The following is a 26,699-nucleotide window of genomic DNA, read 5'->3' as shown; positions in this document are numbered from 1 at the left end:
ATGTGGCACTCAGGGACATGGTTTAGTGGTGGACTTGGCAGAGTTAGGCTCACAGTTGGACCCTGGTTTTAAACGTCTTTTCCAACCAAAATGATTCCATACTTTTATGTGTCAGGCTTTGCTTTTTGCATTTGATACTCTAGAGCTAAGGATGAGTCCCTGTTATTTGTTTCACTTTTTTGGTTCTGGAGGCCCAGTTCAGAGGGTCAGTGGTAGTGCATGAAATATTCTTTTTAGTAATTGTTTTCTGGGTTGTTTAGTCATAGTTAAGATGGATGTGTGTTACAGTCCACTGATTTAGGTTTTTTTACTGTGGTGGACAATATTAATTGGTTTTGCTTTTTAATTATGTTTTTAATTATAGCATCAAATGTAATATATCACTGCATATAAAATAAATGTGCTCTTTTTGCATGGCATTTCCTTGGAGGATGTGGAGGAAGAAATAGAGGAAGGAATGTGGTTTTGTGTGTGTGATCTTTGCAGTATTTTTGAATACAAGGTATAATAATCATGTTGCTTCAAATGTTTAGTTGTTGATTAAAAAGACTCCAAATTTGCTCATAAAAATATCCACTTTTGTCTCTGAATGGTTTCCACCTCAAATTCAATTTTCCCTGCAGTGCCTTTGTGAGGCAGAGAGATGTTGTTATCGCTCTTTTATGGACGGGTCGCTCTTTTATGGATGGCAGCTGTGGCAGAGGCTTTGCTTTTTCATTGTGAGTGGAGTGGGCAGCGTGCCCATGTGAGCCAGGTGCCAAGTCCTGTAGGCGCGAGGGCTCTGCTGTGGTACCTGACAGGCAGGTGTCTAATGCCGGTGGAGACCAAGGGCTGGCAGGGGTGACACGGCTTACAGGACTCTGCCATGCATCTGAGCTGGAAGTCGATGATGTCTCACATAGCACTGCTATATACTCTCACAGAGAACTGTTTAAATTGAGCGCATGAAGATTTCAAGAACCTTGTTATTGGAGTACCTTAGTTTTTGGCATGTTCATGTAGTGTCTGAATGGTCCAGTTCCCTGGGGAACTGAAATCTTCAGTCTGAACTGAAAATTTTTGCATTAATTGTTGATTACCATTAGCTGGTAAATTTCTTTGTAAAGTAGGAAACTTTGAAAACTACAGCTATTTATACAAAGAAAATATAACCTTTTTTTGCAAGCATAATCTTCTTTCATTTATAAAAAGAATGTAACACGACCTGTTACAATTCTGTTGTGTTTAGACTTAAAATTATGACAGCTTGTTTATTGGGTTTGCATGAGGGCCTTCTGTGAGAAGCTGCCAGAAACGTCCCCCCTGTGCACAGAGCCAATGCCAGCCAGCTCCAGGATAGACCTGCCACTGGCCAAGGCCGAGCCCATCAGCAATAGTGGCAACACCTCTGGGGTAGCAGAGTTAAATAGGGAGAAAAGTTACTGCACCAGAACAAATACCAGCCAGAGAAAGGAGTGTGAATACGTGACAGAAACAGCCCTGCAGACACCAAGGTCAGTTCAGAAGGAGGAGCAGGGGATGCTCCAGGTTGCTGGAGCGGAGAATCCCCTGTGGCCCGTGGTGAAGACCATGTTGAAGTATCTGTGCCTGTGCCGCGCATTGAGGTCCACCAGGGGAGCAGAGGTCCACCTGCAGACCCTGGGCAAGCCCATGCCAGAACAAGTGCATACCCAAAGGAGGCTGTGACCCTGTGGGAAGCTTGTGCTGGAGCCGACTCCTGGCAGGACCTAGGGCCCCATGGAGAGAGGAACCCACACTGGTGCAGTTTGTCGAGAACTGCAACCTGTGGGAAGCATCATGTTGAAGAAGTTCATGTGGGATGGTCTCATGTGGAAGGGACCCCACACTGGTGCAGGGGCAGAGTATAAGGAGGAAGGAGCAGCAGAGGCAGCATGTGATAAACTGACCTTAATCCCTATTCACCATCCTTCTGCACTTCTGGGGGAAAGGAGGTAGAGAAAATTGGGAGTGAAGTTCAAGCCAGGAAGAAGGGAGGGGTGGGGAGAAAGCGTTTTTAAGGTTTGGTTTAGTTTATTACTCTGCTGTGATTTGATGGGTAATAAAGTAATTTTTCCCCGAGTTGATTCTATTTTGCCCATGATGATAATTGCTGAGTGATCTCTCCCTGTCCTTGTCTCGACCCATGAGCCTTTGTTATATTTTCTCTCCCCTGTCTAACTGAGGAGGGGAACAGTAGAGCAGCTTTAGTGGGCATCTGGCATCCAACTGAGGTCCACCCACCATACCTTGGTGCCCAATTTTTTTGTAGCTTACTGTGCTGTGAGTTTTCATGAATGCTGTTACACTGCTTATATAGTTGCAGATAGGTATGAACATTTAATTGTAAATTAAACCAATACTTGAGTTAGTATAATGCAGTTCATTTTCACTGCTTAGATTTGGATATTTTTTGTTTCTCTTCTGTAGTCATAGAAGGCAATGGAACTAAATGTGAAAATTTCATTTCTAAGTAAAAGGGTATAATTGTACTGATGAGCTTTCTGGGTGTGTTTACACTGTCAGAGTTTGTAGGGAAAAGGTATGTGGTGGTTGTGACTACCTCAGAAAATGCTAATGATGCTAGGAATAGTGCTCCAAACCCTTCAGTTCATAAATCCTTCAAAACTGTAAGTCGTCTGTATTATATTGTGGCAAGAACTTTGATGGTGTAGTTAGTATCTTTATGTCTATATGAGGAAATATATAACTGCAATTCCAAAATGTAGAGTTGTTACCTGAACTGCGGTTGTGACAGGTAGAAGTAGGGTCACAACAATGTGCCAAAAAAAAAAAAAAATCTCTTTTTTCAGTTCTGTAATAATTTTCAGTCAGTGCTTGGAATCATCTCAGCTGTAATTGTATAAAAATGAATTGGATTTCACACTGAATACTGGATGGGAAGCTGAAAGTTACAGTTGTCAGAATTAAGATACCAGAGAAACATTAGAGTGAGAAATGTTGTTTTGTGGCTTTTGAAAGCTGCTCTGGTGCTGGGACACCCATTTGTGTCTCTTTCCCATACCGCAGAATATTTCCAGGGAAACTCAGGTGCAGATAATAGTTGACTTTAATTAAATTTCAAAAAAAGAATTCTGTGTTCTTGCTAAGAAATATCTAGGGTTTTACACTCTTCTACATTTTGTTGTATGCTGTACATTCCTTCCTAAAGAGGGGGACGCAAGGTTTATATGAAGAGGTAATGAATTTGGAAAAAGTGAAGCAACTTTCTGTCTCAGAATCCTCTCAGGTTTTAATTGAGCAAAATGTAAGGTAAATACAGGTCAACATAGACACAACTACTCCCAGTCAGCAGCTAAACTGTTACACTTCAGACCGCTTGGAGGAGTGGGGGGTGGCAGCTAAAGCAATTAGCACCCGGTAGGCAAAGAGAGGAAAAGGTGGAAGCAGGGACACTCTTTCCTTGAAGATCATGTTTGAGATTTTGAGGTGTGCTGTTTGATTTATGAAAAAGGTTTTTCTTGATATCTGGGAGTTTTGGTTATTTATTGTTTGAATTCCTTCTGTGGTGTACTAGCTTAGTTTTGTCTGGAAAGTTTTTCTCTGTATGTTGAGCCTCTCAAATGTGAATACTCCTGTGCTTAGTGTGTCTTGGCCTTACAAGTTGATAAGTCTTCATGTATGCTGCATCTGTGTGTAGAACTGGGATATTATGTTCTGAAATGTTTTGCCATAGCATGATGGTATCTTTTACAGGAGAAGAATATCAGTATATACAGCTGCATATCTTCAGCAATGCCAAGCTGTTGGAGCATGCTAAAATGAACTTGCTTTTAGTTTATTCCCTTGCTGTTTTAGTAGGTTGAGAATCAAAATAGCCCTTTACTCTTAACACAGCTTGGGCTAACAACTGAGCATTTTTCTTCATGGGCTGCAAGAGGGCAGATTTATAGCAGCATATTTCATAAATTTTGATTAAAAGGCTGGATAAATGTGCTTAAGAAGGTTGTGAAGCCCCTGCACTTCCAGTTGAAAACAGTAACCTCCTGAGAGTTTGCAGGGACTAGGATTGGGGAAATGTGCTGAATTGCCTAACAAGCTTACAGAAGTGTTTTTACAAGCAAAGGTATTTTTATAGCAGAAATACAGCTCTTTGTTAAATAAAGGAAAGGAATGGATTTACCTTTTGTAGCTAAAGGTGGCTGTAGCTACTTGAACTACGTGCAAGCTGCTCTTTTGATGGCAAAAGCATACCATGTCTCTATAGAAAGGATTGGGACTGCCACTGAGAGGTTCCAGATGATCTTTGCCCTGAATTTCACTGCTACAGATAGGCATAGTTCCTTTTTTTTTTTTTTTTTTTTTCCCTGGGAAAGGTATATTGATTCTCCTCTATTGTACTGGTACAGTCACCTGAATTAGTCATAGCAAAAATTTTGCTGTAAGATGCTGCCAGCAGCTACTTGGCTGCCATCCCACAACAAGAATAGACCGCATCCAAGTTCTGATGCCAAATCATGTGTAGGTTAACCTTTGTAACCCATCTCAAATCAACACACGCTGTCTCTGGGGAATAAATCTGGTCTATTTGTAGGAATACTCTGCCTGTATTTGATAGCTTGCATGCAAACTATGTAATTAAAGCCTCTAGCAGTTGTTGCTGAGAGGCTTCCCCACTGTGAGGCAATGTCTGTGAGACACTACCCTTGTAAAAAGTGAATCCTTTTTTTCACCTTAAGATTCCACATGACTGAGTCATTGAATATGGAGGCATCAGTAAGGTGTCTGTCACTGAAATAGTGTCATGTGCAGGAACAAGTTGCAGTTTGTGTCTGTTCACTTTCATATGGCATATGACATGAGCAGTAACTATCAAAATTTAAGTGAAAGATGTTGTGACCTGTGATCTGGGATGTCATGCAAAGACTGTAAACACAGCAAGGCATACTGTAGGCACACATAGGTTAAGTTTAAGATGCCATACTTGAATGCTGGTACTTAACATAGAGGCCAACCATTAGCAATTAACAAAAGGGAAAGTTTAAATGACCAGCTCTTTCCAAAATCTGAACTGTAGGGCAAATCTTTTGAGGCAGCACTTGGTCAATGTTTTGTGTTATGCGTGTTTTTTGTTTTTCCCTCTAAAAATTAGGAGAAATAGGCTTTTCTTTCCAGAAGATAATTCTTTATGTCCTCTTATATTAAAGAAGTATCACGGGGAACAGGTTAAGACAGAGGTCTTATTGTATGAAGTACTCTTCCTTTCTCATTTGATTTATCCATCTGCATTATCTCCATCCAGGATTAGGTAAAGATTGTGTGCCTATAGTTGGGTAACAAGATTATTTCCAAAGTGCCTACTTTTCACTTTATGTAAAATTGAATGAATCACACTTCACACTTCTGTAAATGTGGCAGCAGAAGAACACTGGGAGAAAAGATTCATAGGCTTTAGCTATTGTTACTGCTCCTTTAGATTTTTTTCCCTGTAAATATGAGAATTTTAAAACACTCAGGCTAACATGGTGTTCTGTAAACAGTTTAATAATTTTCAGTGTTTTTATAGACAAACAATAGGATGACAAGCAACCACAAACAGAAATTTAGGAAACAAGGCATGACAGGTTTTGACAAGGAAAAAGCAGTACTGTCTCGTTTCTTTAATGAAGCTTTTGGGGTTTTTTTAGGTACTTAAGAGAAAATGTAGTTTGTATACAGCAGACACAGTTGCTTGTAAGACGGGGGATTACTTATAGTATGAGACAATGTCTAACCTGAAGGGTTGCAAGCACTTCAGTGGCAAGTGTTTAGAATTTAAAATTAACTTTGAAAAGGATATAGAATGGAAAGGAAACAAAAGCAATGTATTTCAGTAGGTTTAATGCAGATTATTTTGTGTGTGTAGGTAGGATTAGTCACCTGCATATCATATGAGATATGCATGAGAAGCAGTTCTGCAGGAAAATATTTGGAGGGTTCTTTTTAAATATTTTGTTATGTACCGCACAGAGTATGATGCAGTGTCATGCTGTTGAACAGGGTATAGAAAGCAGCTGCTCTGGTTGTTAATTACAGTGTTTGTAAGATGCCTGAAAAGGTTCTTTCACCTTGGTCGGTGCTGTAAGGCAGTAGCTGGAGTTAGTGTCCAGTTTGGGTAATAGCACTGCATGAAAGAGGTGAAGAGAGAAAAAGAAGTCTAAGTAGAGAAATAAAGAACAGCATGACCTTTTAGGGAAAGGCTAAGAGAGTTGGGGTAGTTTAGCTTTAAAATGAGAAGCCTAGGAAATTCAAGTCTTGAAATATTTAAAAATTATAATATCTTCTCATAGCTGTCTGTAATACTTGAAGGGCAGTAATGATCAAAGTGTGGCCAAGCAACGTACACCTGATTTCTGCACCTACTTCTGCGTTTTCCTCTACAAATTTGGGCAAATTTATTTAGCTTGTATGATTAATGTGTGTCCAATACTGAAAATAAAAAAATTAGTAGATAAATTACCACGATTTATAGACTAGAACATAAATCCTGTGCATACGCGTGTAATAATACTGCAGTGTCATGGAGAATGGTGTACTTTCATGGGAATGTATTTAGATTGTGGATTTTTTTTCTCCGAGAATATTGTGAACTACCCATCTGAAAGCTGTCATGTCACATCTTGGTTGTAAAATAAAGCCCTGCTATCTTACATGCCTTCTTGCATATTATTATATAAGATCAACTTTTACTTTTTTTCTGCAGTCTTTCAGTTTAATAAGAAGAACTGTTTGAATCTGTGGAAGAAGAGGAAGATAGGGAAGGGAAAGAAATAGAAATGAACCCTTCTGCCATTGAAAGTGCTATGGATGTTTATTTAAATAAATGAGAAAAGGCATCATCCTCATCGGGTATTTAAAAGTGTTGAAACATAATGGCTTTACTTATGGTGTCACTACTTGAAGACAAATGAATAAAGCAGGGGCAGGATAGAAAGGAGAGCATTTACAGAGATCCTTACCTTTGTAGCTGTTGCAGGTAAGTTGAAGTCTCAAAACATAAAATTAGGTTTTGCAGAAGTTTTTAGCTGGTGTTGATGACAAACTCAATTGCTTTCCCTGTATTAGCTTTTAGGTTTAGAAGACTGAAACAAAAATGTTGATTTTGATGATTAGGAAGTATTTCTGAAAACCATTTATGGACTTCAAGCAGCAACAAATATTTTAATGATTATTTTATGAGGAGAAAAAAAATGATGATTAACTCATAGTTGTGTTTCTGTTGGAACTGCTTTTCCCTTGTCTGAATTTTGATTTGGTTAATGGAATTTACTTTTTCCTGACATGCTTTGTGTTTCAAATTTTTAAATGTTTTCTTTTGTTTTGGCTGAGAACTAGTTGTTGTCTGATGGTAGACTTGGCTTTTCTGTGCAGTGGAATGCCAGAAGCATCACAGCTTCACTTTGTACCTTGTAATAATAATTTAGCATAAGCACTATAATTGCTGTATTTACCTTCATTTTATAATCTGGAAAAAACATAGTTATAAATTATGTGAATTTAGAAGGCAGTAACATCAGTTTGAGTGCACAAGAAAAAGAGAAACAGTACTAATTGCATTAAAAAATGAAATAACCAAGGTGGTTTTGGAACTGCATGTTGACAAATCTGCACTTATGAAGATGTAACCTAGAATTTGACAGCAAAATAGCAACTTAAAATTCATATGGTTTTATACCCAATCAAGAGGGGTTTTTTGGTAATTTTTATGTCTTCAGGGTGCTGCTGAATACCTGACTACTACAGGTGTTCAAGGTAATACTTAATTACTCAACAACCTTACTATCATCTTTCTCTACATCCTAATTCTAATCTTGCGTGCTTTTTTGTGCTATTTTAAATAAGAGTGGTTTCTGTGGGTGAAGGACTTGTGTCTGGTCAAGTTTTTTGGTGCTGACATCCAGTTAGAGACATCAGAGATGGTTATGGTCTGGGTACTATGTGTCATCAAACTGCAGGCTTCTATCATTTAGTGAACTAAATAGTAGCAGGATCTTAGCTTTGGGTGACTGATGGTGTTGGTAGACTGGAATAAATTGTTGTGTTACTGCCAGGTATTGAGCAAAGTGACCTTAAAAGATCCAGCCAAATGAAATCTCTAAAATATCAATTGCAAAATTGTATTTGGATTCTTAAAAGTGGCTTTTATAACACTTAAAACTTGTAGTTGTGACTGTTTTGGGGGAGAGGGGAACAATTAATATCAGTAACACAGTCAATTGCCTACATGTGTCTATGTGATAGTTTCTTGCACATTTGTTTTAGTATTGGAGGCATTACTGATTCTCAACTACTTCCCAATTCATTAGTTGATCAAAATATGTACTAAGTTGCTGTACAGTAAATTACCACTTCATTAGTTGTGTTGTATATGCTGAGAACTGGTCTTAGTTAATTCTTGTCTGGCTTTTTATAAAAAGCAGAGGACTGTAATCTGTCACATAATCAGCCTGATTACACAGAGGCCACAGAGGTATCAACTGTTTGCTCTGTCTTATAAATGTTAGTAAAGTAGGACATTACATTATAAAAGAACTGTGACGTGTGAAAGCATATGCCTTGAACCTACCATGAGGCAGCAGGACAAACTACAACACTTCATGTTCTTAGAAAGATGGAAACCCTACCATGTAGAGTATTAAATGTATTCTGAACTAGAATTTGATATCTTTATCTCTCTCCACCAGTATTAACAACAGACTTTACGTTTCTCTTGTTATTAAATGTAAAATATATGTGTTACTTAAGTTATTTGCTAAAGGATTGCCAAATCAATTTATAGAAGCTAAATAGCTTTTGCTCCAAGGTATGAAAAAAACAAACAAACAAAATATTGACCTGAAGGGACAACAACAACATCTATGAAATTGTGCGGTATTTCCAGTTGATTTTAAAATTGTGGAAATAACAAGAAATCTGTCTATATATGTATATAAACCCAACATGGAAACATGAGTAAAGTGTGCATTAACTGAGGGCAGCATAACTTTAGGTTTTTTAAAACTAAGCCTGTGTTTTTGCATATTAAAATGTAATGTTCAGGTACAGTTTGAAATTGCCTTAAGTTTTTGAAATAACTCAGAAGGTTGATCCTATGACATCTCTGAAAGTTGTATTAATTAAAGCTTTTGCTCCAAGAAGGACTCTAGATCAGACCAGCTGTAGCTTTGCCTAGCTGTGTCTTGAAGTCCATGGACGGAGGCTCTGCAACTAGTCAGGAGAATCCATTTCTGTGCTGCACTGCAGGACTTGTGGTGGAAGTTTGCATTAAAAATTAAACAACTTGAAATTTTCAACTTTTACAAACAAAAGTTGTGTAAAGCAGCACTGTTGCTTAGTAATTTTGATTTGGTTTGCTTTGTTATGTAATACTGTGTCTTGTGTTGTTTTCAAAACACGAAGTATTCTTAGTGATTTGGACTGCTACTGAGCCATGAGTTAGTGTCCCAAAAATAACCTCATGACTTGGGTTGTTTTCTTCTCATTGGTGCAGTGCTTTGTGTTTATTAATCTTTAAATTCACCTGGCATCATATCCTACAATCACAGAGACGAGCGAGCTATAGATTTTGGTGTCATCTAGAGCTATATATCACCAATTACCACCTTGCTATCCAGTTCTTTGCCTTAAAATTTGTGGTATGCAGAGCAGACCGATATCCAGTGTTAATTAATCCATTAGAAGAGAGACCATTGTGTTCATGCCCCTCTTTCATGTTTTAGTATGTGAGAAAGGATTCTTCTTTTGTCTTGTGCCTTAACAATTCTGTTTCTTTAAGAACCTGTGATGAGGGATCTTGCCAAAGCTGTTTTCTTCATCTTTCAGGGAAGTCTAATAGCTGTGGGTGGGACATCTCCTATCTGCCAGAAGTACTGTTTCACCCTAGAGCTCCCAAGGTTCTCATGAGGCTACAAATTCTAGTCTGTGTTATAGTTTATATGAGTTTGCTCATAAGGGTCTATATAACTCCTAGGATTTCATGTGATTACTTGTTTTAAAAATATTGTGTTATGTTTTATTGGTTTCCATTCTTCTGGTAGAGGTGTTCATTTAAAACATGTTGGCAGTTCTGGATTTTGGCTCTTGTAGTGAATACTTGCTGATCCCAATGGGTTTTGTTTATTCTGTATTTATTCTAAGGCCTTTTATATTGTAATATCAATTTGAGAAGCTTGCTTAGATTTGAACAAGAACTTTAGTTTGGAAAACCTCTGGATGTCTGCTGTAGAATTTAGTTTAGAAATAATGAAAAAAATCCAACCAAACAAAAAAACCCCAATAAACCCCAAAGGAAACCAACTTACATAGTATAACTTTTTTTTATCAAACCTTTTGCATCTCAGTGTTTTGGCATCCTTGTCATCTGTCAGGATTCTTCCATCTGCTTTGAAATGTCTTTAATATATTATTAGCTTTTTTCAAATTAATCCTCCAGAATATTTTCTTCAATCTTTCTTTTGAATTCTTTTTTTTTTTTGGTTGGTTGGTATAATTAACCTCCCTTTTTCCTTTGAAAAATGTTGTGGTTTTTTTTTTTTTTTTGGTTTTAAATATAAGATTCACTACCTCTTTACTGTTTTGTCTAAGCCATCAGTAATAATGGCTGTGGAGTAAAGTTCTCTGGGAAGTCACAAAAAACATGAAACTGTGTTTATTTGATTATGAAATAATAACTCCTCACAGTTTGATTATAATTTTTTATTATATCTTAACTTTCTGATTTGTCCTGAGCTTTTGACCTTTCTTGGACTTGGGTTACCAGCTCATTCTCTCAAAGCTTCTGTATGTAACTACATGGTGAAGAGACAGCTTGATACCTTTTTAATCTTCACAATAAAAGGATAGTATTTGACCACTGAAGCAGAATAACATTCTCAGTTTGACTCAGACATTCCTAGCCTTACATACATGATGGTGAAATAAGTGATTTCTGTGTCTGCTCTTCGAGGTGATTGATGATTATCGTTGCATTATAGAACTTGGTTGGTTACTTCCAGTGGAGAAAGTTATGCTCTATGTCTCCTGGGTCAGTGCAAGACTGAAGAAGTGGAAATACAGTCATGAGTGAGATGGGCAAAAGTTTTATTTGGCAGAAAATTCTCCTTGCTTTCATCCTTTCAATCTACTTAATTCCCTACTTCCTAACAAGTGCTTTGAATTTTGCCATCTTTAATATGAAAAATTTATACTTAGATAATTTTTGAATGTAAACCACCTGTCATTTATTTTATAAGTATTTATAAGTAGCTTTTGCAATTGTTTTAAAATTTAAAACTTAATGACTGTTTACTTACGTAAACCTTGAGGGTAATTACCTTTACATGTACTCACAGTGCTGCTAATGCAATTTAAAACTTTATCATAAATAAGACCATAAAAGTGTAGCTGTACAATTCTTTAAAACCTACCATGTGCAGATCTGACATCTTAATTTGTAGCTTTTGTCCTGTCCTTCAGTGATTTCTCACCCTGTTTAGAGATGCCAGTGAAGAGGTGAACATTATATCACTCAATGAATTTGAGTTTTTTGAGCTTTTTGAAGGCATAAGGAAGTAAGTTCAACAGCTGCACAGTCCTTTCAGAGAGTACCCTGCCTAGGAATTTGTCAATTCAAGTGAGGCTTTTCCACACGTGTTTCTTCCTTTTCCAGTTGTGTGTTTGGAAATGAACAGTAGGTGTCCTGACACCAACCTCTTATAGAACTGTATGATGAGACATTCTCCAGTTTCTGGGATTTCTGACTCTGGTTCAGGGCTTTGCAGCTGATTATTTTGTGATCTTCTGTTGGGAACTGAAATTATAAAGGAAGGTTGGTTCTGGTTTTTAGTTTTGTTTACATAGTTTAGAGAAAGCATTTGGTGAATGAACTATATTGCATTTTGGAAAGAGCAGATGGAGAGTGTGAGATTTGTGATGGTGACATTGGTGGAGATGTGTAATTTGGCTGTAAAGGTGTAAGTTTTGTGTTTGGTTCGAAAACAAAAGTTTTTCTCGTTTTCTCTGTTGGGAAGTGCTTGTGAAAGATGTGCTACCAGTCTCATAGTTTTAAACCTTTCTGTGTGAAAAAAAAAAAAAAAAAGCATTCCCAGCAATAGGAATTTTATAGAAGAAAATAAACTTAAAAAGAGCACACATCACACTATGTATCACACTATGGGAGGTGCTACTGTAAAGACCACACTAACACAAGTGCTAAAATGTACCTTAAAATTCATGTTCTGTGTGCAAGAACTTGATGAAGAGTGTGCTGAAAACTTGCTTCTGATACTTAACATAATTTTAGAGACGCTGGAGAGGAAAAACTCCAATGTAATATGTGTGCCAGTAATTAAAAAAAGAAGTGTGGTGTGTGGTTCTAGGGAGGTGTGAGAGAGAATGATGGACTGTCAGGCTAACCTAATAATAGACTTACAGTTCTCTTTGCATGTCAAATGTATGAAAGATTAATTCTAAAACTATTACTGTTTACTCAAGCTTTTGTATGAAAATGGTCCTTGTCTTTGGAAAGGTTTGAGAAGCTGGGTTGGTAAAGGCAACTAAAAAATCATGACAGAAATACAGACTTTGAAGCCCTTGAAGTATTGCAGGGAGTGGTGGGGTGTCCTCTGCCTCTGACCCCTCGCAGAAAACTCCTTACCACCAAATCCTCTCTCGGGACCTAATGACCCCGGGATAAGGCAGCACTCTTCTCCTGTAGTGTTGTAGGAGAGGGGGAAAACACAACTTCTTAGGGAGAGCATTTCCCATCCAGGTCGTTCCCCTCTGTAGTGTTGGTAGGAGGGGAAGGAACTGGCTCTGCAGCAGTATCAGGTAGGCTAGATGGGCAGCAGGAGGTTCCCAAGGGAGAAGCACAGGCGGGTGATTTTATTGGGCCTCACCTCCAGCTGTCGGACTAGTATTGCTTATGCAGTGAAATAATATTTGTAGTGTTTGACATTGCATAGTTTAGGACTGCTGCGCTCCTAAATTACTGGTCTGTATCCCATTTTTGATGGAATTTGTGATTCATTTGTACTGAAAGTTTCAGGTAGAAGTAGCCTAGGAAGAAGCTAATGCATTGGTCTTGTCTAAGGCAGTGCTCTTTAAAGTTTTGGTTTCATTTTGGGTTTTTTTTTCCTTTTTCTTGGCTCCAAGTGTTTACTGTGCTTTTCTTAGGTCGTGATTTTACTAACAAAATAGGTTTTACTGCTAGATAATTAACTTGGTTTTGTTTCCTCGCGTTTAAAAAAAAGGGAGAGGGGGCAGCAATGAGAGTCATTCTGCTTTTATTATGTAATGTAAAAAAAAACCCCAACCTTTTTTTGTTTGTTTTGTTCTAAAAATACCTTACCTTTCTTAGCTCATGTTTTCATTGAAAGTCAAGTGTCATAGGCATCTGAGAGAGGATTAGGCCTTTAATTTTGTCAGCTAAACATCTGAGAACATGAGCTTGAGAATGCATATTTTATGAGTTTCTCTCTGGGGTTTCAGCTTGACCTGGGCTGGAGACTGCACTTATGGAAGTGGTGTGTTCCCAGGAGTGAAAAGTTAGGTAGCTGGGGATGCAAGTTTAACTGCCTGGGGAACTGAGGTGATGTGGCTGTGCACCAGTTTTAGAAATGTCAGTAATATTTTAAAGATAGACTTGTGCCTTGCTGTCTGTTCATTTAAAAGCTTATCTAGTTGTAACCAAAATTATGTATTGCTCAGTGTGCTTTCTGGATGGTTCAGGTAGGTTTTTGCTAGCATAAATCCACTTAAAACTTAGTGGGTTTTTAACAGTGATATAATAAAGCACGTTCTGTTATTTTAATATTTTGCTTTTGCATCTTCAAGGAGTGAAATCGGGAAACAGTTTAGGTTAAGTTCCTGTAAGGCAATTATAAAACTAGTTTAACCATATTAGAAAGAATGGCTATGGATGGTTCACTCTCAAAATCTGAGGCTGCATGAAAACATCTTCTAGGTCAGATTTGATTTGATACTGTGATTAAACACCTGGATGGTGGAGCATGAAGTGCTAAGCTGAAACACAAGATAAAGCTCCTTAGAACTGCAAAGCTGTGAGTGCTCAGGTCAGAGTTCAAAGTGTTGTTAACAAATTGGAAAAGTGACAGGAGAACAAAAATAACAGTATATACCAATAATCATCAGTGTAAGTACAAAATACAGAAGAAGATATACCAAATGTACAAGGGAAGAACAAGGTGTAGGAAGTATCAGTCTTGAAATGCAATTGCAAAAAAAAAAAAGGCATTTCTTGATGTGAGAATATTGATAGTAAAATTGCTGAGAATATCACTTGAATCTACGTTTGTCATTCCTTACAGACATTTGCCGAGTGGATAAAGGAACAGTTGGCCCTAATTTTTTCCATTTAGTTCTTTAAATAAAAGCGCAGAAGCTGAAGGGAAAAACAGTGCCAGTTGCCTTCCCAGTATTGTTATGCAGGTTAAAGGATATGGAAAAACCTTCTTGAAAATCTGGTTTTCATATTTAGCATTATAATGGCTTGAAAAGGAGGTTGTTTTTCCTTTTTAAACAGCTCTAATGATAGCCCTTTAATAAAATTTGTAACATTGCATTGTAATTTCTTTATACAACTGAAATTCAGCAAAACGTTTTGAAACCCTATTAAGAGAACTCCCACGTTTTCAAAATAGCTGGTACAGGAGATGGGGTTCTTTTGTTATGGAACAATACTGGCACCCAGTGGTGGTCTCGTACCAGTGCATTTTGTTTTAAGTTGCCCGTTGCTTTATCGTTTGAATCTCTTACTGTAGTGTTACCAAGTATGAGAAATTTGAGAGCTTCTTGTGCCTTTCTTTTTTTTCTTTGAAAACCTTATCTTTTTTATGGCATGATTGTATAAATCTGCTTCCGTAGCAAAGTAATGGAAGGAACACTCTGGTTTTTGCATACACACATTGAAAATAGCTATGTAAAACTTACTATACTACTCACAGGTTGTTTTGTGTGGCTGGCACTGAATTAGAAGTGGTAGTGCAGTTTGTATTTGCTGCCAGTATCACAGTGATTCTGTGAAGAGTTGTGAATCTGAAATGCATACGTTCTAGAGCATATTTATTATATTAATTTGCCTTATTTACTTTTTCTTTAAATAAAGCTTCTACTTAATAAAATGTTAATTCTAGAGATGATAGAAGAAAATTACAGAGGGTTTATAGAAAAAGTGTATTAAGGGATAGAAAAAGCATGGAAGTTGGTGTTTGTGGATGAACTGTTAATTACAATTCGACAAAACATGCTTTTCAAGAAAGCTACTCATGAAAAATAACTATTATTAAGAAAGTTGTTTACCTGGTGGCTTTAATTATAGAATAAGGCTCTCATTTTAAGCCTTTTCAAGTGTGTGTGTGTGTATACAGGTGCATGTTTGTCTGCAGATCAAGTGTTTGATCCAGCAGTGTAGAGCAGACAAAAAATGCGTCTTTCTTTGATACCGCTGATTTCTTCAGTGTTTCAGACAGAGATGGTAATAGAGTAGCAGTACAGAAATCTGTCTGTTTAGGCCATGTCAGGTGTAATTTGTTCTTTATAAAGTAAAGCAGAACATAAAGCGAGATGAATAGAGGCACAGGTGAGATTGGTAGTAGTTATATTCCTTAGCCATGGGAAATACCAAAAAGGAGAATGTACACACCTATAATGTACAAAAGTGGGTTATTAAACTGATATCATACTTGATATGAAGGAACAGTGAGAAAACAACTCTGCCTGTCACTCATGTAGTATTTTTTTCTGTGTATTGCAAAGGAAGAATTACTGAAATCTGTTTTTTGTAAAAGTTTAATGAGAATATTTTGACAGAAAAGTTGTAGATTTGGATTTATATGTGAATGGTTCACATAGAAAGTGCTGATTCATTACTAATGGCTTTGTTTTAATGTTTCTTTTGAAGGTAAGAATGCAGGTACTTTCTAGGAGATGCTTTTCTGACAAAAGCTGTTGCTAAGAGGATTGTGCTGCTACATGTCTCAGATGAGTGGAACTGGAGTGAGGGGGAGGACTAGCTGAGATATCCCTCAGGTTTCTGCAAGCATAATGCGAAGGAATTGCAGTAGAAACATTTATTTTCCTCTCTCTTCTGATTTTCTTTCTCTTGAGAATACTCCACAAATAACCATCTCAACCACTCGTGGCAGCTTTATGCCCGTTTGGTTGTAAACTGTGATTTTATTTCTTTTTTCTTTTAATTTGTATTAATGTTCCAAGGCTACAGAATCCCTGTGTGACTCACGCAGCACTGCTTACTAAAATTCCCTTGAAATCATTGCAATTCTCTTAATGAATTCAATATGTAACTTTTAAGATTGTTTTAAAACGTGCATGAAAGAAGTCTAGGGAGTACTTTATTTCCTGAAAACTAAAGGTTCTTGCAGTGTATGTTAATCTAGCTACCAGTCCTCATAGTGGAAAGTTCAGTGTGGTGGTGGGGTGTGTGTGTGTGGTGGGGCTTTTTTGTGGTTTGGTGTTTTTTGTTTTGGTCTGGGTTTGGTTGTGGGTTTTTTTGGTGGTGGTTTTAAACTTTTTTTAAAGAAATCTGTTTATTTCGTCAAAAACATAAACATCTCTTTAGTATATAGTATTATCTGCATTGCATATTAAGGAAATAATTTGTGTCATTGCTATCAGTGTAAGATGTCAGTGGTCACCACTGGCTTGCCTTGGACTTCTCAAAGAGCTTTGTTGAGCTTGGCTGCTGCTCGCTCCATGCTTCTCACCCATTTATTTTATATTTTATTTATTTGCTCCTTCACTTTAAGCTCAAGTGCATAATTCTGAAATGTTTGTTTATGGAAGGACGAAGGGAAGTTTGTTGATTGTGGCAGCAGCATTTCTGTGCCAGGTTATCCCCAGTGTCCCCTTGCTTTATAAAGAAAAGGTGGGGACAGCTTGGGATGGAGGTGTGGAGAGCAAGCACTGACAAAGACACTGTTTATATGGCACTGCCAGGTACACCCTGGGAATCGTGAGCGCTTCCAGCAGTGTGATCTGGTTTAAAGATGCTTCCTACCCCTTGGCAATAGGAAATGTGCTGGATTAATGTAATAGGATCACACTGTAGTTCACCTTTTGTTATCTAGGGTTGTGACAGGTCAGGGCTATTTTGCAAAATGGGCAGAACAGGTAATGCAGAAGATGTGAGGCACTTGAATGAGTATAGTAGAGACACAGAACTGCAAATCTGTTTTGACTCCAGAGCAGGTTTTTATTGTCTTTGGTTTTCTTTAGGATCAGATTTTTTTTTTATCTTGATCTAGTACTAAGAACAAAAAAATCGAGTGGCCCTATGATATTTAAGAGTATTCTGTAAGGTTGTAAAGAGTCTAAGCATGTATTTGGAGTACTTGTTGCTGTAAGAAGTAGTCTGTTTAAGAATGTTATTAGGGCAAAGTGGAAAGGAGTAACTTGACATACACTGGTTCCAATCTTCTGTTAAAAAAGGAGAAATCTGTGCTTTGACTAATTCTGGTGTACAATGTTTTTTGTTTGCAGTTTGTTCCCTGGCTAGTTTCTGACTGTTTCTTTTGAAATTTGGGGGTTTGTGTCCCATTGCAGAGAAACAACACCTGACACTTACCGGAAAGCTCTACTTTTATTCTGTTGAAGTTCTTCAGCAAAACTTTGCTGTCAGAGTTGTTGATTTGATCTGTTTTCTTGAAAGTAATTTTGATGCTGACCTTTTACATTTAAGTAATTTATGCTTTCATATGATGAGCATCTTTAAAAACCAAACCAACCAACCTCAAACTATAAAATATCCCCCCTGCATTAATGTTCACAGACTTTGCTTTTTTGAAAACTGTTTTAATAACTAAGTAAATCAGGTTTTTGCTTAAAAGATTTGGTGTTTGCTTAAATCAAACTAACAGATGTCCCCAATGATATTTCATATTTGGTGCCTCAGTGATGTTGGCAGAGATTTCAGTCAGGTAGGCAATGTTTTTGCTAAGTGCTATTGCTTAAGTTAGCACAAGTCAAAAATTAGTGGTCTTTTCCAGTGAGTTTCTCTTTATCCTTGTGTCAGAAATTTTCCAAATTAATGAGACAAACTAAACATAAAATTAATATAAAAATTTATATATAAGAAGTTATAAACTAAAAATTTTGACTAAAGCAGAGTGGGATTTTGACAGCTGTGAGTCAGTCTTCATTTTGAGGTGAGAAAGTAAAATATGACTGAGCAATGAATTTTGTAATAGCAGAGTTTATCTTGTCCTGTATAGAGAAAGTTTAATTCTAGGTCAGATTCTTGTTTATTCATTCTTTAAAAACATTTTCATTTGCTGGAAAATGATAATGCTTATGTCGTACTACTAGGCTAAGTAACTCTGTAAGAGAAGTGCAGTCCTCCTAACTTCAGTAGAATGAAGGATGACTTCATTTACATTTGGAGCAGAAGAGGAGGAATCCTTCCACAACAGTATAAAACTCAGCTCATGGATTTTGTACTCCCCCTAACCCGTGCTATTAAACTTATGTTCAGTTTTATGCTGAAGATGACAGAAGGTAAACTTCTAGAGTTTATGATATTGTTCTTTCTAGGAAGTCTCTTGGTGTAATTAAGCCACAGTTGAAGTCTTGAGAGCAGGATAGTGTCTGTTGGATGTATCTATTTCCTCTGGCACAGAGTGGGAATGCTGTTCTACTTTACCTTCTGACTCCAGCTAATGAGATCTGTTAATTCACAGTAGTTACATAAATCTTCGTAGATCATAGTACTTGAACTCAGAGTTTTTCAACTGGGAAATCGTTTATTCCCATGCAAGCTACCAAGTATCACCACTTTATTCCTCTCAGGTGTCTGCCTTTTATATAAAAAATAGGAGCGTTTCTTCTTATGCTTTTATAAATACATTTTTTTACCATTCAGTGCATTGGAGTTTTTGTTTTGTTTGTTTGTTTTCTTTTTGGTGATGGTGAGCTGGTGACTTGGGATTTGTTAGATGCCAGTGTCCAACTTGAACAGTTATATCCCATCAAGTGTCTGGGTTAGAGTACAACTGTGATCATCTGGGAACACGGGGAGGACTTGAGTTAGTGATGTTGAAGTCACCTGGGCTAGAATCAAAAAGATCTGTAAAGTGTTCAAGTGTTTTGCATTGTTTATATGTTATTTTATTTAAAAAGAAATATTTCTTGTAGGAGCCCCTGGTGGTCTAGTGGTAAGGGCACAGCGCTGTCACTGCCGAGACCCGGGTTCGATTCCCGGTCAGGGCCACTCCTGGGCAGGTGGGGCTCGTTAGCCCTTAAAGGCAACCCACCTACGTCCTAAGGACCTCGCTGCCACCGTCCAAGCTCGCTTGGCCCCGGCAGATGAACCTTAGGATTAAAGGGTGGGCTCAGTTCCGCGCACACTGTGTCTCACCTAAAAAATCCAATGCGCAGGCTGGAAGGTGTAAAGACCTTCCCCGGATCTTCGCTTGCGAAGACTGGCCATTATTATTATTATTTCTTGAAGCACCCATGAATATTTATTTTTAGTATTTCTAATGCATATTGCTCTTTGTTTTTTAAATCGTTCTTTTACTATTTGGGGAATGGTGATTTCTTGGTAGGTAGTTATTTAAATCTTACTTGAGGAAGTTCTGTTTCAGACTGAGTATCTAGCAAATATCAATTATTTAATGGTTGCTGTGATGTATTTAAATAAAATGAAGAGCTGCATAAATAAATGAAAACTGGGACTGCAAATAGGATATATTAGGCTGAATGAACAACAAATGTCACAATTTCTGACCACTCGAGTTAAAATTATCCTTTTTTAAAGTTTTTTTTGGAGGTTAGAATAGGTTAGCCCTTTTAAATGGATTCAGGTAATCAATTCAGAAATTACTTAGTTTTCAGATGAAAAATTTATAGTTGCAGAATTTTTACAGAAAGACATCAGGCTCACAAATAGCCTGCCCAAATGTGGTTGTGAAGGAGATTTTTATTCTTATTTCATCTTTTTCACCGTATTTGACTATTCATACACTGGAGTGCACTGTCATTTTTATCAGTTTCTTTGTAACCCAGGCAAGCAAAAATATATTTTCATGGCATAGTGGTGTTATGTATCCCAGTCCTTGAGGGATTAACTGTACAGTCTTGGGCTTTAGAAATAACTGTGGTTGTGTTTTGAGTGGGATGGGAATTGTTTTTTTTGTTTGTTTGGTTTGGGTTTTTTTTCCCTTGCAAATACATGAGTGTAAGTATGCCACTTAGATCAAGTAAAGGCCAAATGGTTGATTTTGAATCCAGGTTCCTATAATTTGGCAGGGTGGGCATGAGGAGCTTAGTGTTATGCTGTTCATGGTGGCTTTTGTTTCTTTGTAAGTAGAACTTGTTTTTCTTGCTTGTGTTTTTTAAAAAAAATTCTTTTGTTTAGAAATTATGGAAAAGGAAATCTTTCTTAATGTCATCTCAGTGTAAGGAAACTGATTACATTAAGTCATTTTCCAAGTATTTTTACATCTATGCTTCACTAGCAGAAAAGATAGGAACTAAAGACAATCTCATGTATAGAAAAAATGTTTGTCTAATTGATACATCTTGTGATATTCTTTTTTTTTTTTCTTCCACAGGTATCTTTCAGATGAAGGAATTGAAGCTTGCTTAAGTTCATCTGAAAAAGTTAATACAAATGATATAATCCTAGTTGCCCTTAATGTAAGTTATGATAGTGAAAGGTTTTTTTCTGACAAATCATGCTAAAAATTATGTAACTAATGGCTGAAGTATAGGTTTGTGTGTCTAATTAAGTGTATCATTTTCTGTGTGATTTATGTGAAGGACAGAGTACCTGTCTTTCTCCTTGCTTGTATGAATTGTGAGTTTTATTTCCAAACTCTGAAACCTGTAGGAGAAATATTAACAGATTTTGCAGTAGGAAAATATTTTTTTGTTTTATAAAATATAAAACTAAAGTCAAAGTACAAGCTATAATATGATTTGAAGTGCTGTGTACTGACATGAGTATGAACTTGTAGTACAAAATATGTTTGTAGGGATGAATAAAACATCCTTACTTAATTTAACTTCCGGGCAAGACAGTCCTTAAAGTACATTCAAACTATACATCCTGTTGAATACGTATTTATTTAACTACAAACAGGTTTTTTGCTTTACTGTAGGAATATGGATTAGTAGTCATTATTCCTGCCACCAAATTAACACAGGAATATACAAGATAGATAAAACATCTTCGAAGCAATAAACCATAATACTTATAAATATGTGAGAAATGTGTGCATGTGAATTCCCATTGTTCAGAATTCTAGTATATACAATGTTGGTAAACATTAGTAAGTCTGCTGCCTTGTATAATTTGTATTTGTTATTGTTATTATATATTATTTGTTAAATTGTATTTGTTATTTGTTTTTATGTATTTTATCAAATTCATACTCAGATGTTTTAAAGCTTAAATGCACTATATATATGGTCTAGTGTAAACTTTGTGCTTTGTAATAACTATATGTAGTTTCAAGGGGAAAAATCAATGTAGCAGAATGTTTAAGAGAGAAGTGTTCTTTCTTAATGAAATTGTGTGAGAAGGGATTATTTTGTCCATCCTCAAGATTCAATCACCAGTTGGTTTAAGCCCATTCCAATGCCTGATTACCCTCTCTGTAAAGAATTTCTTCATAATATCCAACCTAAACCTCCCCTGACAGAGCTTAAGACCATACCCTCTTGTCTTACTGATAGCTGACTGGGAAAAGAGACCAATCCCCACCTGGCTACAACCTCCTTTCAGGTAGTTGTAGAGAGTGATATGCTGGAACAAGTACTGACATGATCATTTTTGACTCTGTTGTTATTTCTGGCTTGTTTGATAGATAATAAAAATGTGACAAAAGTACTCCAAAGGCTGATTTAATTCTTTATCACTGTTTTTGTCATTAAGTTAGTGGTTTTTATGCCCAGATGATTAACTTGTCTGTTGGGTAAGTGGGGAATAGCAGTGCGTCTTTAATGGCAGGATAACAGTGAATTTATATTTGACTTCTTACAAATTCACAAATCCTTCCTTGACTGCTAGAGGCATGTTTCAGACCAAAGAAATCCAGAAGTCATATGAACTTTTTTGCCTTTTTTTGTGTGTATGTGTGTATGAATTGCTTAAGTAAGTTTGAAATCAACATAAATGTACCTTCAGTTCTTCAAATGTTTTTATTTTATAAGATCTTAGAGGGAGTTTTTAAAAGTTGTGTCCCCTTCCTGCTGCTCTGATTGCAAAGCACATTTCTGGAGACTTGACCAAGGGCAAGTCCTGTCTGACCATCCCAGTGTCGTTCTGTGATGGAGTGACTGCATCAATGAACAAGGGAAGGGATACTGAAGTCATCTATCTTGACTTCTGTAAAGCCTTTGACACAGTCCCTCAGAACATCCTTCTCTGCAAATTGGAGAGATATGGATTTGATGAGTGGACTGTTTAATGTATAAGACTTTGACTGGACAGTCACATGAGAGGGTAGTGGTCAGTGACTCAGATGGACATCAGTGACAAGTGGTGTCCCTTAGGGGTCCATGTTGGAACCAGTGTTATTTAATATCTTCATTAATGACATAGACAAAAGGACTGAGTGCACCCTCAGCAGATTTGCAGATGACACCAAGAAGAGCGGTGAGGTTGACATACCTGAAGGATGGGATGCCATCCAGAGAGACGTGGACAAGGTCCAGAAGTGGGCCTACAGGAATCACATGAGGTTTAACAAGACCAAGTGCAAGGGGCTGCACTGGGGTCAGGGCAACCCCCAGCGTCAATACAGGCTGGGGGATGAACAGATCAAGAGCAGCTCTGCTGAGAAGGACTTAGGACTGCACTTAGGTACTGCATCCAGCTTTGGGATCCCCAGCACAGGAAGGACACTGACCACTCTGTGTGAGTCCAGAGGAGGGCCACTAAGCTAATCAGAGGCATGGAGTACCTCTCCTATGAAAGAAACCTGAGAGAACTGACAATGTTCAACCTGCAAAAGAGAAGGCTTTGGAGTCACCTCATTGTGGCCTTCCAGTACCTGAAGGGAACTTAGAAAGAAAGATGGAGAGAGACTTTTTGCAAGGACAAGTAGTGACAGGACAAGGGGGAATGTCTTCAAGCTGAGAGTAAGTTCAGATTAGATGTTAGGAAAAAATTCTTTACTCTGAGGGTGGTGAGGCACTGGAACAGGTTTCCCAGAGAAGTTGTGGATGCCCAATCCCTGGAAGTATTTGAGGCTGGGTTGGATGGGGCTCTTAGCAGTCTGGTTTAGTGGCAGGTGTCCCTGCCCACAGCAAGGGACTTAGAACCTAGCTGATCTTTAAGGTTCCTTTCAACCCAAACCATTCTATGATATGGATATAGAACACGTGGGAACAGTTTGTAGGACCTTGTGTGCTATTTAGAGATCCATAACTGACAGATCACTTTCCTCAGGTGGGCTCAGATTGAAAACTGAATGTACTTCCTTAAGACTATCTGTCTTGTGCAACAGAAAGTGCATTGCTCATTTGTCCACTCTGTAAATACTGAGTAAATACACTAGAAAAGCGTTCCTATAATAATTTTTTTATTTGTAAGCTGTTTCTCAGTGAAAACCAGAATAAACCAATTTTTTACAGTGTTTCAGATACTGAAGTACAACCCTGCTCAGTTCTAGATCAGGATACCAGAGCAGTAGTGCATTGACATGTATTAATGGCAAGTTAGTGTCCAAGTTCTTTCAGTAATTACATTTAGCCCATCTTCTTTTAGAAGTGTTGTTTTTGATCATAATAAATAAGGAGGCTCTTCAGCTTCACTACTGCAATCTGAGTCAACATGTTCTATTTAGAACAACAAGCTTATTTCAAGCACTGGAGTTTAAAAAACACAGGTGTTGTAGGATGCGTTGCTGTGCCTTGTATTTTTTTCTTAGCACGTGTCAATGCACTAAAAAGGTAATTTGTGAAGTTTCATTAATTTTTATTCTGTTTCCTATTTTCACATGCTGCACCTTTTAGCTCACATCACCCTGAAGGATGTGCTTGTCCAAACAGTGTTAGGGGAGGAAAGAGAAGGGATTTTTTCTTTTGATCATATGAATTCCTTTGTTTAATGTTGTCAGTGACCACATTGCACAGTTGCAGATTGATGTCGTGTAGCTATGTATCTCACTTCCAAAAGAAATAATAGGACATTTAAGTTAAAAAGCATCTTATGAAAATACAACATGAGCTCTTACTCCAGGTATAATTGCAAAAATCATCCCAACCTTTTATGAAGGATTTGTACATGGAAGAAGTCACAAACTAAAAATACTTTGAGTGCCAGATGGAGAGCAAAGAAAGACGTTTACCTCTATTAAACCTCATAGTTATGTTTAGTCATAGTTATATTTAGTCATTTTGTTTCATCTGTTTGAAGCATTTTAATCAACATTGAAATTATACTTGAAACAATAAAATTTAAAAAGCAAAATGATTTCTTTTGTGAACTCTGAGTTGTTGAATCTTTTTTCATCTTAAAGGGTTAAAGAAATGGATTTTTGTAATAAATAGTTGTCATTATGGAAAAAGTACCCTTCTTTTTCTTATTTTGCAGTGGGTTTTTTTTGAAACAGGATATTTTAGGTTAATATTCTCTTGTCTTCTATATTAATTTCAGACAGATTTAAGAACGATTGGCAAGAAATTCCTGCCCAGTGACATCAATGGTGGAAAGGTGGAAAAGGTATTTTTTACTTCACTTTTCTGTGCTCTGTGATTTCTGTGTGATCACAATCTTCTGTGGTGCATTAGTCTGGTTTTGTTATTATTTCACATACAAAAGAACCTGGTATTTTAGTATATTATAGTATAAATATATGAACATAATCTTCATAAAAAGAGGACACTTTCTTTTTTATTTCACAACTTTGAAATGCTTAAATAAGAAGGTGACCAATCCTAGCAGCTTCATTTTCACTGACAAGTCATTTAACCTTTTTGGTCTTGACATGGTATTAGAGGTTGATTTTCCCCCTCCGTTATTCTACAAGGGCAACAAAGCAGGTCAGGAAAAAAAGGACATAGCTGTTTGATTATGATGCATAGTGACACATGTTAGTGCTGTATTACTTGGCATATTGATATACATGGTTATAGCTACGTGCTTTATGTAATTTTGCTATGATTGTGTATCCTGTAAGTTATGTGGTTAAACAGTGTTAGATGGTGTAACATTTTGTGTTAGAGTGTTATGCTTGAAACTTGGATGTCTTAAACTAAATTTTAATCTATGTTATGTGTTTAGATAGAAATTAACTTTGTTTATATCTAGTATATATATAGTATCCCCTTCCTGTTTTGTTCCTTACATGCAATATAGAGAGTGGATAAAAGACGTAATTTTATTTCAATTCGAACACTAGTTCTCACTTCAGTTTGTTATCCCTAACTTCCAGATATTGGCAGTTATAACAGTCTATATCACTGATGTGAAAATTCTGGGGAACTGTATTTCTTTACTGTTGAAATTCAAATAGTCATAAGTTCAGGTGGATTTGGTTTAGGAAAGCAACACTGATGAGAGAGGCTGTTAAGAGCTGTTTGGATTTGTTTTTTCTGTCAATGCTATTGTCTAAATGGAATAGTGAGTGCTGTAAGCACAGCTTTCTCCAAGAACAACAGCCGGAACATTATTGCCATGTATGAAAAGCACACTTGAGAGATAGTCTGTTGCAGGATCAGAGGCAGCACTTTTTGCATACAGCAAATCACTTAGTAAACTAACATTATGGGAGAAGTTTTATTAAATTTTTAGTCTTATAATGTGGAGCTATGTTCCTTTCAGGTATTACTTGAAAAAAATAAAACAAGAGGATGATGTTTTAATGAAACTGATTTATGAAACCTGTTTAGGTTTCTGGATAACATCTTCTTGAAGATACTTCAGTGCTTCAAGAATTTTTTACCATCTAAAAGAATTTGATTTAGTGGTTTTTATAGCTATGATTCTAATATTTTTTGTCCTCTTCAGTATCCTTTATTTGAAATATGGAAAAAAAGCAAAATACTTACTTTTAATGTAATTTGGTTTTGCACTGTTCATTTCTCAGTTGCCTAATTATGTAATATTCCCAAAGTCCAAATGTATTTAGTTAAATATAATTCTCCAAGGTATTAAGTTTATATATGTGGTAAGGCTTGCCTTACTTAGTGTTACGATTTCAGTTCAAAATGACTTTAGTAGTACTCCTTTTTCAGAGTTTTACTGCACATTATGATAGGATTTCTTTAGAGGTAGTTGTCAGGTTTTCATCCATCACTTGAGAATGTACCTAGTAACTTGTCCATTTCCTTTAAAAAGAAAGTTTTCTCAATTTCTGTTGTCGTTCCATAGTTCAAGTGGTCAGTTAAAGGTAAAGTGTAATTGATTTCCTCAAAGCTTTGATGGAGGTTATACGTGAGAATCTACTTACGTGCTTTAAAATGTTTTCTTGTAGTTTTAACTCCTCAGATCACCACTTGGGTTTTTCAGAGTTCTCAGCTTAAACTTGGGGAGGTGCAATTGTGCTGTTTGTTTCCTTTAAATACAAAACCTCTGCGCAAAAATGAGGAAGAACTCTGGTGGTTAGTGCTTTGAAATACCTGTGAAATAAGAGCTGCCCTTTCATGGAAAAAATAATTTTACACCTGTACACACACAGATGCATCTATATTTTGTAGAAATGAACATCTCAGAAAATAAAAAATGGCCCTTAATGGTC

The 26,699-nt window shown here is 36.9% G+C and overlaps 1 protein-coding gene across 1 annotated transcript in view; it reads left to right on the top strand.

The window, feature by feature from the left end:
• Positions 1-26,699, top strand: part of TDRD3 (tudor domain containing 3) — a 99,583-nt gene that overhangs the window by 24,216 nt on the left and 48,668 nt on the right. The window contains exons 2-3 of the mRNA XM_050333989.1: positions 20,565-20,649; positions 24,617-24,682. Coding sequence (XP_050189946.1) covers positions 20,565-20,649; positions 24,617-24,682 — 151 coding nt within the window. The remainder of the gene's footprint in view (positions 1-20,564; positions 20,650-24,616; positions 24,683-26,699) is intronic.

The sequence above is a fragment of the Myiozetetes cayanensis genome, unplaced genomic scaffold (genome assembly GCF_022539395.1).
Source record: "Myiozetetes cayanensis isolate MyiCay16 unplaced genomic scaffold, myiCay2020 scf5-8, whole genome shotgun sequence".
In the NCBI taxonomy this organism is placed as follows: Eukaryota; Metazoa; Chordata; class Aves; order Passeriformes; family Tyrannidae; genus Myiozetetes; species Myiozetetes cayanensis.
The sequence above is the reverse complement of the archived record's forward strand: the minus strand, read 5'-3'. Positions and strand labels throughout refer to the sequence as shown.